This window comes from Panthera tigris, chromosome A3 (genome assembly GCF_018350195.1).
Source record: "Panthera tigris isolate Pti1 chromosome A3, P.tigris_Pti1_mat1.1, whole genome shotgun sequence".
In the NCBI taxonomy this organism is placed as follows: Eukaryota; Metazoa; Chordata; class Mammalia; order Carnivora; family Felidae; genus Panthera; species Panthera tigris.
This window is the reverse complement of record NC_056662.1, coordinates 107874147-107888074: the sequence shown is the minus strand read 5'-3', so window position 1 is coordinate 107888074 and position 13928 is coordinate 107874147. Positions and strand designations below refer to the sequence as shown.

General features: G+C 39.4%; 2 protein-coding genes across 5 annotated transcripts in view; one reads left to right on the top strand and one right to left on the bottom strand.

Annotated features, from left to right (window-relative positions):
- The window catches only part of DHX57 (DExH-box helicase 57), a 55011-nt gene extending 49643 nt beyond the window's left edge, over nucleotides 1-5368 (bottom strand). For 2 of the 4 annotated variants that reach the window (XM_007082398.3, XM_042982122.1), the window contains exon 1: nucleotides 5214-5368. The gene's annotated coding sequence lies outside the window, so the exon portion shown is untranslated. Of the gene's footprint in view, nucleotides 1-3550; nucleotides 3602-4953; nucleotides 5174-5213 lie in introns of those variants that run through there. The other 2 variants (XM_042982120.1, XM_042982121.1) reach the window with 2 other exon arrangements.
- On the top strand, nucleotides 4939-11670 carry MORN2 (MORN repeat containing 2). Its single transcript, XM_007082395.2, has 6 exons — nucleotides 4939-5311; nucleotides 5358-5441; nucleotides 7857-7907; nucleotides 8525-8631; nucleotides 9475-9611; nucleotides 11332-11670. Exons 1-6 carry the CDS (start codon nucleotides 4939-4941, stop codon nucleotides 11432-11434), a joined length of 855 nt encoding a protein of 284 aa, XP_007082457.2. The 3' UTR covers nucleotides 11435-11670.
- The last annotated feature ends 2258 nt before the right edge of the window (nucleotides 11671-13928 follow it).

Here is a 13928-nt window from a genome sequence, read left to right as displayed (position 1 = left end):
GACTTACTGTGGTGATCGTTTCAAAATATATACAAATATCAAATCATTATGTTGTATATCCAAAACTAATATAATGTTACATGTCAATTATACCTCAATTTAAAAAATGATCCAACTACATGGTATTTATCACTTGAAATTCAAAGATACAGACAAATGAAAAGTAAATGGGTGGAAAAAGATAAATTATGCAAACAGCAACCACCAGAAAGTTGGAATGGCTAATAGCAGACAAAATAGACTTTAAAGCAAAAAATGTTACTAGAAATAAAGAAGGACATTTCATAATGATAAAGGGGTCAATCTATCAGGAAGATATAACAATGATAAATATATATGTACCTAATAACAGAGCACCAAAATACATGAAGCAACAACTGACAGACATGAAGAGAGAGATAGACACTTCAATGATAACAGAGGACATTTCAATACCCCACTTTCACCAATAGTGTTAGAACAACTAGACAGAAGATCAACAAGGAAACAGAAGACTTGAAATACAGTATAAACCAACTAGACCTAAGGGGCATCCATAGAACACTCTGCCCAACACGATACACATTTTTCTCACATGCACAAGGAAAATTTTCCAGGATACACCATATCCTAGGCTATAAAACAAATCTCAATAAATTAAAATAGATATAAAACAAAATATTTTTTGCAACCACAGTGAAATGAAATTAGAAATCAAAAGCGGGAAAAAATTTGGGCAACTCAGTCAATGTGGAAATTAAACTAGGCCTCTTGGTATTCCTTTCTTCAAAATCCTTCATAATCATACATTTTTATACAGTGTTTATCTATATTTATCTCCTCCTTCCTCCTCTCAAAAAAGTTCTTTGAAGGCAAAGGATTATGTCTCTTTTTTAAGTAACACAGTACCTCTAACACAGTCTTGGGTGTATAGTAGTAATTCATGACTAAAGGCTGAATAAATGACTGATATGAGAATGGAGATTCATTCAGTCCACAAACATTTATTGAGCACTTATTATGTGCCAGTTCCTAGGGATATAACAGCAAAAAAGACAAAATTCCTCATGAAGCTTATGTTCCAGAGGGTAAGACAGACAATAAACAAATAAATAGATAATATCAGCCAAGTGTTATAAAGAAAAAAACAAAACAAAACCCTGAGACTGCTATTTTAATTTTTTTAACGTTTATTCATTTTTGAGAGACAGAGAGACAGAGGGGCAAAGAGAGAGGGAGACACAGAATCCGAAGCAGGCTCCAGGCTTGGAGCTGTTAGCACAGAGCCCGATGTGGGGTTAAACTCATGGACTGTGAGATCATGACCTGAGTCGAAGTCAGATGCTTAACCGATTGAGCCACCCAGGCACCCCTTGAGACTGTTATTTTAAATACAGTGGTCAGGAAAGGCCTGAGATCATATTTGAGCAGACAGCTGAACAAATTGAGAGAGTGAGCCATGAAATATTTGTGAAAAGAATATTCTAAGGGGAAGGTGCCAAGTCCAGAATAGCTTCAATACACCGAGCTGGACAAACAGTCAGAAGTCTGATGGGTCTGTACTGAAGTGAGGAGAGGGGGTGAGGTCAGAGAGCAGAGAAGGGCCAAGAAAAAGCTGGAGACAGGGAGCACAAGGAGGAGAGGCAAAAGATAACAGGTTGTGACCTCAATAAAACCTGCAGACCACAGAGCAAAAGCTGTAGAACCACAGTAACAATCTAGGTGTTCAGGTTTTAATTTAAGTTGCAGTTATTGCCAATTTAGGCTAATACTTGGCTTTTGTGTGTTATACATCATGACTTGGAGATCTCTGCTCTAAACAAGAGAATGAATTTTCTTAAGGTGAGCTTAGTTTCTGAACTTTTGGTGATTCATGTATGCACATAGATTCTGTGATCCCGTTTCATAGTGCACCATACAGGAACACTTCCTATAAAAGAACTGCTTTTTATTTTCACGTTATTAGTACTATTACGGTCCCATTACATGCCTATTAACCTCGTACATTTGTCATTAGTCTTTGAAGGAAAAAAATATGTAAATATGTATGTGTAATATAAGAATTCCTCTCTAAAGCAGGGCTTAAAGTTTTTGAAAAAGTTTGAAAAAGTATATCATGTGAATTCCGATTTATCTCCATGCCAAGAATTATGTTTAGATAGGAAAAAAGAGACTTGTTTTGATCTCAAGTAGAGAAATAGATTGCTTTGGGTTTTATGTAGCTTTAGACTTTACTTATTTTTTAATGTTTATTTATTTTTGTTTTTAAAAAAAAATTTAATGTTTATTTATTTTTGAGAGAGAGACAGAGTGCAAGCAGGGGAGGGGTAGAGAGAGAGAGAGGGGGAGACACAAAATCTGAAATAGGCTCCACGCTCTGAGCTGCCAGCATAGGGCTGGACGTGGGGCTCAAACTCGGGATTGGCAAGCTCATGACCCGAGCCAAAATCTGACGCTTAACCGACTGGGCCACCAAGGCACCCCTGTAGCTTTAGATTTTAAAAAGGCTAGAATTTATTCTGTTTAAGAGATGCTAAATATGATAGGAAGTCACTAAAGAGCCGAGGCAAAAGATTGCTAAGACTGACTCATGTTTTCAGAAAATTACTAGCTGCTATGTGAACAATAGACTGCAGAGGGGTGAGAAGCCAGGAGGCCAACTAAGAAACTACTCAGTTGTTCAGGCCAAACAAATACAGAAAAAATACAGTGGGTCGGACTAGGGTGGGAGGAGCAGAGTTGAAAAGTGGTCACAGATTCTGAATGTATTTTTTTCAATGTTTTATTTAGTTTTGAGAGAGCACAAGCAGGGGAAGGGCAGAGAGAGAGGGACAGAGGACCTGAAGTGGGCTCTGTGCTGACAGCAGAGAACCTGATGTGGGGCTTGAACTCATGAACCACGAGATCATGACCAGAGCCAAAATCAGATGCTCAACTAACTGAGCCACCCAGGTGCCCCCCGAATGTCTTTTAAATGTAGACAAATTATAGGACAAGTATGAGACAGAAACATCTAGAATTACTATAAGATTTTTTTGGCTTAGGTTAACTGGGTAAATAGTGGTGCCATATGCTCAGAACTGTAATATTGGGAAGGAAAAGATCTGGGTGGGGGAGTCACAAGTTCAGGTTGGATATGTTACATTTGAGCTGCCGGTTAGATACTCAAATGGAGACATGTTGAAGGTAGCTGAATACACAAGTTTGCATCCAGGGGAAATGTAAGATCATTTCATTTAACCCTCTAAAAACCTTGTAAGGTAAATATTATTTTCTATATTTCATAGAGGAGGAGGAGACTAGAACACAGATAAATTATATGACTTGTTTAATGTCACCTAATGTCTAGCAGCAAAGTCTGGAGCCAGGGTTTGAAACAATCTGTTTGACACCAAAGCCCAAATTCTTTCTGCCACATCTCCTCCTGCTCACCACATGCATGTACCTTGTATCGTCAGTTCAAAGTTTAATGATAAACCAAACCCCTTTGAGTTGTGCCTGGGTCTTAATTTATAAAAGTAACCACAAGGAGAGGTCAATGTCACTGAAAGAAAAGTTTAATGTTATTCACCGTTTGGCCAGGAAGAAGAAAGGCATGTCATGCCATGCCAGGCCAGGCCACAGGAGGAAACACCGGTGTCAGTCAGGAGGAACAGAGGAGCCAGCCGAAGGCAGAAGGCACAGCCTTTCTTGGGGTTTCTGCCAGAAAGGCAGGACAGAGTAAATAGTTTAGGGTTGGCTAAGTAAGATAATTCCAGCAGGCTTTGGGGATCAGGGGCTGTCCCTCCTTGGGTTGATTTCGGGGAAGGGAGGAATTGGCTTGATGTGCAAAAATTAGATAAAGGAGGTAGGTGGTTGGGGGTTGGTTTGCAGATGAGAGGTGTGTTCACAGGTCAAGGTGTTAATTAGCTATCCCTAGGAAGGGCAGTTTCTTCCTGGCCAGAGAGGCCCCCAGTGTGTCAAAATATAACAAAGTATGACAATAAAAAATGACTAGTACACTTTTCCAATCCAAATTCTAAAATCCTTTCACTCACTGTAAGTTTCCTCTGACTCCAGATCCTCTTAGATAAGAATATCATAACTCTCAAACTCTTCGGTAAAAACGGTGAAACTTATACATATACTCACAAAAATGTAGGGTCATTAAAAGCTTAACGGGAGGCCGAAACAATGAGACAAACTGAATTCTATAAACTTGCGCATCAATAATCACCTACTATTTCTAAAATTCAGGAAAAGGGAAAGGATATACAAATCAGACAGAAAGATCAGTGCTTCAGCTCAAAAACCACCCAGGTAAATCTGTGTAGTAAAATACATTAGGGAAAAAAAGCAAGAAGAGACTGTCCTCTGATTTTTAAAAAGAAGAGTGGCTAGCCAACCAGACCAAGCCACAGCTAGCTCACCTAAATAACGATCAACAACTTGTCTCATACCAACCCAGAAAATATCACCTTTACCTGATCTGAGATCTGCTCTCAAAATGTTGAAGGAAAACTTGCTGGCTATATCCAATAGGACTCTGCCCACATGTTTGAAAAGGAATGGGAATTAGGTTGTATAATCTACATGGATGGACCTCACTATTCTATTCCATTTAGCCTGGGAAGGTTCCAACTATCTTTCTACACCGTAGACACAGGGACCTAAGTTTGGCTCAAAGAGTATCCTTTGTTTCACACCCCAAATCGGCCCCCAGGAACAGAATCACCAGCGGGGCACTGAAAACTGATCACACACCATTCCGCTCCCAGGCAAATCTCTGACTGACCCCATATATCCGGCTCCACGCTGATACCTTCACCTGGTACCTTTCTTCCAGCATACATCGTCTCCAGTGAGCCACTCAGTTTGAGACGGTGACAGAGACAGGATGCAATGCAACCCCTTACCCCTCTTTGAGCTGAATTGGGCCCCCCCCCGCTCTTGCCGGGGTGTGGACAACCCGGAATCCTGATGGTCCAGACTCACCGGCCCCAGCTAGCCAGGGTGGATCCCGCCGGGCGGGATGCTCCTCAGACCCTGGCCACCCCCGGAGAGGGAGGCGGTAAAAGGATCCGCACACGGACAACCAGGGCGGCGCGCAGACCACGCACACGGGCACACATCCCTTGCCCGCGGAAAGGGAGGCCGTGGCGGGTTGGCAGCGCTGCTTCCCTGGGTGGCTGTCAGGAAGGAGCGCCCAGGATTGAGGGGTCCCACCAGGGCTTCGCCACCCACCGCGATCTCACCTGGAGCGGCTCAGCCGCGGCCCGGCTGCAGCTGCACAGCCTGCTGCCTCCCGATTGGCTCAGCTTCGGCTCCTCGCCTATTCGCTTCCGGGTGAGAGGTGCCTGGTCGCCCCGGCAACCGAGTCGCGGTCCGCGCTGAGTAAGCGTTTGGTTCCTTCAAGGCCGTAGAGCTGGATGCCCAGGAGGAATCGCCGAGTCAAGAAAATCTTAGCAACACACCTCTGTCAAGTAAGTGCCCTTCTCCCAACGCCCTGAGCGGGGAAGGGCACCTTTAAGTAGAACTCGCATGAAGCCAGATAGCTTCATGGTGGTAGCTCAGGTGTGGGTGTGACTATTTCCTGATGGTCCTACACAGCTGGTGGCGTGGGGGCGCAGAGACCCCCCCTCCCCCGGCCTAGAAATCAGACACCTGGATTCTAGCTCTGATTCGGCCATTGATTTGCTGTTGTGACATCTTAGGCAAGTGCCATCCTCTCCGGGTTTGTTTCCTCCATGGTTCCGGATGGTCTCCATCTCTTAGGTTGCCCTCTAGCTCTAACATTACAAAGTTTCGAATGTGGAACCATGTTTTAGGGCATTTGAAGGCAGTTCTGTTTTTTGTATGATCAAGTTAAGCGCTCTGCTTAATAAGCATTTAGCGATTGCTTTCCAAATGCCATTCATTCACTAGACATTGAGTTCCTACCAGCAAATACTAAGTACTGAGCTAGTCACTAGAGTGAGAACAAAGATTCGACTAATCCCTGATCCCTAACCTAAATGAGCTGGGTATTGTGATAGGGGATTCCACCACAAAAGCGTTATTTTATTAGGGTTCTAAGTACTATGGTAGGGATCAGCCCAGGGTGCTGTGGAGACTCCCAGATGCATCTGGGAGTGAAGGGAGATCAGACAGGCTTTGCTCAGGTAATACTTGTCTTTTTCTTTGTGCCTTTTTCTGGGATAAATTTTCAACCTCGTTTTCCACTTCACCAATTTACTTTTCAGTTGTGTCCATTATGCTCTTCAGTCCTTACACTAGTTACCTAATTCATTTCCTAGATTGCTAATTGGTTCTTTTTCATAACCACCTCTTCCTGTCTTAAGGATACTAGACTCTCCCTTTCTCTCTGTTACAGTATTTTACAGTAGGTTATAGTATTTTAAAGTCTTCTGCCTATTTTCTTATATTTCCTCAAAGGGGATGAATCTCTGGTATTTCTCAATTGGCACCTAAACTAATTTAAAAAATTTTTTTAATGTTTATTCATTTTTGAGAGACAGAGACAGACAGACAGACAAAGACAGAGAGATAGAGAAAGTGGGGGAAGGGCAGAGAGAGAGAGAGGGAGACACAGAATCTGAAGCAGGATCCAGGCTCTGAGCTGTCAGCGCACAGCCCAATGCAGGGCTCAAATTCTAGAACTGCAAGATCAAGATCTGAGCCAATGTTGTATCCTTAACTGACTGAGCCACCCAGGCGTCTCCTGAATTAATTTTTAAATTAAAAATATCAGTTCTCTTGCCCTACCCATAGAAATTCTGATTCAGTAGTATGGAACGTGCAAGCATCCCAGGTGATTCTGATGCACGAGACACATTTTGAGTAACATTCTGGTAGACTCTATTGTCCTAGAAGTTAAAATTTACTTATCTTCTCTACATATATGTTTTCTTTGGTATTGGAAAAAAATAATTTCTACTGATTTGGCCCACTAAATATTCCTGTGCTTTGATGCATTGATTCCCCTCAGTTCTGTGGTTTTCTTTCTTTCTTTTGACTTGGTCTCCATTCCAATCTCATTTTGTTTAGACACCTTCACTGCTACTTCTCCCCACTATCATTTACTTTCTTTATTTTCTATTCCCTCCTTTCGCCAATTCCTCACTCCATTTTACCTTTGTGAGGGCATCAATAGGTCATATAGGCTACCCAAGAGAAAGAAAAACATATATCTGTACAAAAACTTATACATGAGTGTCCATAGCAATGTTGTTCATAACAGTCCAAACTGGAAACAACCGAACTGTCCACCAATTGTTGAATGTATAAACAAACTGTTATTTCTGTACAACGGACTACTATTTGGCAGTAAAAAGGGATGACGTACAGCTACATGCTACAACATGGATGAACCTTGAAAACATGCTTAATAAGTCAATCACAAAAGGCCACATATTATATGATTCCATTTATATGAAGTGTCCAGAATAGGCAAATCCATAGAGGCAGAAAGTAAATCAGTGGTTGCCAGGGGCTGGGGCTAGGGCTGGGGTGAGGTGGAGATGGGGGTAGAGAAGAGGTGGGAGTCAAAATTAGGGGAATAGAGATTAACTGCTAACATATTCTAAAGTCAGATTGTGGTGATGGTTGCATGGCTATGAATATACTTAAAAACATTGAATTATATACTTTTAAAGGGTAAGTTTTCTGGTATGTGAATTATATATTAATAAAGCTATTATAATAAACACATAAAAATAGATCATCTAGACAAAGTTATTTATTTCCCCAAGATCCTGCAGTAGACACTGGAAATCATGATATGCTTGTGATCATATGAAGTGAGTCTGTTTGGTTAGCTCTTAAAGCACATTTGTTATAGGTCTTCTGACATAAAAATACATAAGCTTATGTGATGTTTCTTAAATCTTTTAAAACAGCTGCAGAAGTGTATAAGATAAACTTTGTATTTCCAAATGGAGACAAGTATGGTAAGCATACATTTCAATTACTTTTTCTATCTAGACTAAGATTAAATAGCATAAGAGTAACAGCATCATGAGACTGTAAATTTTGTAAAACTACTATTGGGATATCAACTCCATTAAATAAAACTAACATAGAAATACAAATAGATGGACAGATTTTAAATTTAAACTCTAATGTTAAGTCTAGACCGTATGCCTTGGAAACATATGTACAGGATCTATCAGTCTTCCTGGCTGGTTTGTTTCAATGGTTACAAGACCTCCTACACTTGATCTTAGCCAAAAGGCCGAGAAGCGATCAATGGTTACAAGACCTCCTAAGGGGTACCTCACTGGCTCAGTCGGAAGAGCATATGACTCTTGATCTCAGGGTTGTGAGTTTGAGCCCCATGATGGGTGTAGAGATTACTTAAATAAATAAATAAACTTAAAAAAAAAAACAAAAACACAGGACCTTCCAAGTCCATGGATCTCCTTATCTCTGGTCTCATTGGTTTCAATGCTAGACTCAGAGACCCATAAGGTACAGCTGTGATTAGTCCTGAACATAAATACTTTATTACCTAGTGAAATAAGGTTCCCATTCATAATGGATCACAATATATTTCTCTCTTGTTTAGATGGTGACTGTACAAGAACATCTTCTGGAATCTTTGAGAGAAATGGAATAGGTATTCATACCACTCCTAATGGGATTGTCTACACAGGAAGCTGGAAAGATGACAAGGTATCATTGCTGTTTTCAATACTGACAGTGGATAAGTAAGTCTATTGGTTACATGATTCTTGGCATTTCACCATTAATCAAAAGCACATGTGAGTAGGCTATACAGTACAAATAACTGATACAAACATAGGAGTAATATTAAAGTCATACAGTGTTTATTATCTTTTTTTTAAGTTTTATTTATTTAGGTAATCTCTATACCCACTGTGGAGCTTGAACTCACAATTACCGCCCCCCACTCAATGAAGAGTCACTTATTCCTCCCACCCAGCCAGCAACGTACCCCTATCATCTTTATTATCATCTTTCTCATCTCCTATTCACTGAGTAAGGCTAACCTCACTACAGAATTTTCTCATTTAATCCTCACAGCAACTGCATGGGGTAGGTACTATTAATGTTCCTGTTTTATAAGTGAAGGAAATCAAGCTCAGGTTTCTTGCTCAGTGAGTGATGAAACCAGATGCGTACTCAGGGCTGCTTGAATACAAATGTTTGTTCCTAACAACTTTTTTGTACTGTTTCCTGGGCTAACTAAACTGGTTGTCCTTTAAGATTTTTGATATATTCAAGCTTTCTTGAGGACCCTATTTTCACCATCATGGACCTCCCCTAGATGTTCAAATGCCCCAGATCAGGAACATTTGACTTGGTGGACTTCAGGGAGAGATATATTTAAAGGACAATGATAAATGGTAAATGTTGTCTAATTTTTGTGGAAATGGTGATACAATGATAGATTAAATAATAACTAAGTGGATGATAGACATATATGTGCCTTTTTGAAGTGTTCTAGGGAAACTGAATATTAGTTACTGAGGTTATTTCCTTTGTCACAAACAGATGAATGGTTTTGGAAGACTTGAGCACTTTTCAGGAGCAGTATATGAAGGACACTTTAAGGACAATATGTTTCATGGATTGGGGACTTACACATTCCCAACTGGGGCAAAGTATACTGGAAACTTCAATGAAAATAGGTGAGCTTAAAATAAAAAGTCATTGTAGTTCTAAAAGGTTCTTTTCAGGCATGTTTGCTTAATTATTATATTTAGTCAATGCTAAATATTCTTTTGTAATATATTTCATTAAGATATATTTATTAAGAATTCTTGGGTTAAAAAAAGTAAAAAGGAAAGAATTGTTGGGTTATTTTGGGGGGCAGAATGTTATAAGAGAGGCTAAGACCATTATGAGCCTCCAAAAGAAAATCCCATTCTTGGTGATAATCTATTAGATTTTTCATTTATTTCCTCTTAACTCTCCTCTTCCTATAGAACTTTTTACAGTCAGCTTGGAAATGGAAAGCTTATAATAATTATAGAGAAAATTTAGGCCAAAAATTACTTTCACTTGAAATGTGCTGATAAACTTTTTAAAAAGCAGCCTTGGGAATAATTTCATAATTGTTTATTGCCTTTGACCTGATATATGTGTATTTTTACTAAGCTAGTTTTTAAAATGTAAGCAAAATTAGTTTTCAAATTGTAGAAATGTGCCCACTGTTGTCCTCTCTGAGCTTATGCTTAAAGGAAAACTACAAGTGAAATGAAACATAAGCACAGTTTCATAAGCTTCACCTTCACACTGAACACCATACTGTGTCGTCTAGAGGCTCATGTTCATTTATAAATACTGCTTTATTTATTTCCAGAATTGAAATGCAACCTAATTATTATGAAATGGTTGATATAAGTACATTTTGAGGTGGGCAGAAAAATGTTCACCTATTCTGACTCCGATGATAACAGACTTTTTCCACTGATGTTAATAAAGGGAAAAAAAATCTAACCATGGAATAAAGGTCTGTTTATGTCTGTGAAGTACATTTTCACCACTCCCAAGAGTCCAAGAAAACACCCACATAGAGCACAGCACCTCAAACATCGTTGATGGTTAATAAATATTTGTTGAATAAATAAATGAACTAATATGAACTTTTCATTTTTTAACTGATTATTTTGGTTTTATGTAAATTTAGTGTATGTGATCCTAAAATCTTGAATTTACACTGAAATTCGTATAATGGCAATGTCTGGAATAGTAATGGTTTTGGTAGGATATGAAAGCAGGATGCTGATTTTTATTTATTTATTTTTTTAGGATGTTGAATTTTATTATATTTATTCATTAAAAAAATGTTTAAATGTTTTTATTTATTTTTGAGACAGAGAGAGACAGAGCATGAGCAGGGGAGGGGTAGAGAGAGAGGGAGACACAGAATCTGAAGCAGGATCCAGGCTCTGAGCTGTCAGCACAGAGCCCGATGCGGGGCTCGAACTCACAGACCGTGAGATCATGACCTGAGCTGAAGTCGGACGCTTAACCAACTGAGCCACCCAGGTGCCCCTCATTTTTTTTAGTGTTCATTTTTGTGAGAGAGCGAAACAGTGTGAGTGGGGGAGGGACAGAGAGAGAGGGAGACACAGAATCCAAAGCATGCTCCAGGCTCTGCGCTGTCAGCACAGAGCCCCATGAGGGGTTCGAACACAAGCTACGAGATCATGACCTGGACCGAAGTCAGACGCCTAACTGACTGAGACACCCAGGCGCCCCTAGGATGCTGAATTTTAAATCAAAGTTTGAAAGTGGAAAGATACCATTTTTTAGGCATAGAGTATAATATGCCAGACAATCTTCTTTCCGGACTGTAAATTCTTGGTCTTGATTAACGAACAAACTTACTTTTCTCTATTGCAGGGTAGAAGGTGAAGGACAATACACTGATGTCCAAGGACTGGAATGGTGCGGTAACTTCCATTTCACTGCTGCTCCGGGCCTGAGACTAAAGCTCCACATGTAGGATATCCTGCAGTAAAGTTTTAATGTAGTAATGAAAGCTTTTAGTTGTAAGGAAAACACTGAAATCTGTCAGCTGAAATAACTTCATACCCTACCTCTAGATGTTAACTTTGCCAATAAAACCATCACTCACACCTTTTTGAACTTGATTTTCATCATCGTATACTCAGTGTAAAATAAATTATGTGATTCCTTTTAATAAACACAGCAGAACTATCTAAATCTTGGTAAAGTCAATTTCCAATTCTGTGCCTGAGTTTTGTCATCTTATTTAAAAAGTATACCTGTGTGGCGGCACCTGGGTGGCTCAGTTGGTTGAGTGTCCAACTTCGGCTCAGGTCATGATCTCATGGTTTGTGAGTTCAAGCCCCGCATCAGGCTCTCTGCTGTCAGCACAGAGCCTGCTTCAGATCCTTTGTCCCCCTTTCTCTCTGTCCCTACCCCACTCACACTCTCTCTCTCAAAAATAAACATAAAAAAAAGCATATCCGTGTGTTAAAGGAAACTATCAAGAAAATGAAAAGGCAATCCACAGAATGGGAGAAAGTATTTACCCATCATATATCTGATACAGGTTTAGATTCCAGAGTATGTAAAGAACTCATACGTAAATGTATGGAAATAAAAACACAAACCCAATTAAAAAATGGGTTGAATAGACTTGTCTTCAAAGAAGATATGCAAATATCTAATAAGCAAATGAAAAGATGCTCAACATCATTACTGTCTAGGAAAATGTGAATTAAACCTACAATAAGACAGGACTTTACAATCAGTAGGCTACATTAAAAAAGACACAACAAAGGTTGGCAATGATAGGGAGAAATTCGAAACTGCCAACAGTTCTGGCAGGAATGTAAAATGGTACGGTTGCTATGGAAAACAGTTTCTCAAAAAGTTAGACATGTAGTTCTCATATGATCCAGCAATTCCTACCTTGGGGACATTCCCCAAAAGAATTGGCCTATATGGGAATGTTCATAGCAGCATTGCTCGTAACAGCTCGATATTGGAAACAACCTAACTGTCCATCAACTGATGAATGGATAAACGAAGTGTGGGATATCCATAGAAAGGAATGTTTTCAGTCATAAAAAGGAATGAAGTACTGAGCATGCTACAAGACAGATGAACCTTGAAAACATTATACTAAGTGAAAGAAGCCAGTTGCAAAAGGCCACAGATTAGCCTTTATGTGAAATGTCCAGAATAGGCAAATCCAGAGAGACAGGAAGTAGATTAGTGGTTGCTGTGGGAGGGAGGAATTGGAACGCATGGGTTTCTTTGTGGGGTGATGGAAATTTCTGGAAATAGTGGTGATGATCACACAACCTTGGGAATACTAAAAAACACTGGATTGTTCACATTAAAAGGGCAAATTTAATGTGTGGTATGTGAATTATATTTCAATTTCGTCAAAAGTAGATCTATGTGTCCTCACATATTCTATGCCAAGGAAGCTTCTTTACCTTGTAGATAATATAATTTAAAAATTATCAGAGCAGTATATGACAACTACATATTAAAACTACAATAAACTACAATAAAACTACAGTAAAGACCTGAGAGTTTGCTGAAACTATTTTCCAAAACTGACAAATGGTGTAAACAATAGCTTCCATATCATATTTCTTCATTCAAAATCTTATTGAAATTTGTACCTCTCAATATATCATTGCTAAATTAAAAAAATTTCTGTCGTACTACTATAAATCTGGGTTAAAATGTTTTTTAAAATATATAAATAAAGGGGTGCCTGGGTGGCTCAGTCAGTTAAACGTCCGACTCTTGATCTTGGCTCAGGTCATGATCTCACAGTTGTGAGAACGAGCCCCATGTCAGGTTCCATGCTGAGTGCTGAGTGTGGAGCCTGCTTAAGTTTCTCTCTCTCTCTCTCTCTCTCTCTCTCTCTCTGTCTTAGCCCCTCCCCTGCTTGCGCACTCAATCTCTCTCTCTCTCAAAAAATATATATAAATAAAAGTGGTATTTGTGTTAGTTTTTCATAGTCATAGATCATGTATTTAACTTCCAAAGACCCTATTTTTAACTGTTCAAAGATACATTTTTAAAATTAGACACTTTTGGGAGTGCCTGGGTGGCTCGTGTCTGTTAAGTGTCCAACTTGGGCTCAGGTCATGATCTCACAGTTCATGAGTTCAAGCCCCACGTTGGGCTCTGTGCTGACAGCTCAGAGCCTGGAGCCTGCTTCAGATTCTGTGTCTCCCTCTCTCTACCCCTTGCCTGCTCATACTCTGTCTCTGTCTGTCTCTCTCAAAAATAAACATTAAAAAAAATTAAAATTAGACACTTTTGGATTTGTTGCTTAGTATCAATTGGTATGTTTTAGAATTAAATATTATTGTATTGTAATTCATACAAATTAAGATAAAGTGAGAGGCTGTTTTCAGGGGACAGGACATATAATGTTATTTCAAAACTTCTGGAAAATATAGGAAAATATCTGTTTTACTGCAAACTAAAATTTTCATAATATT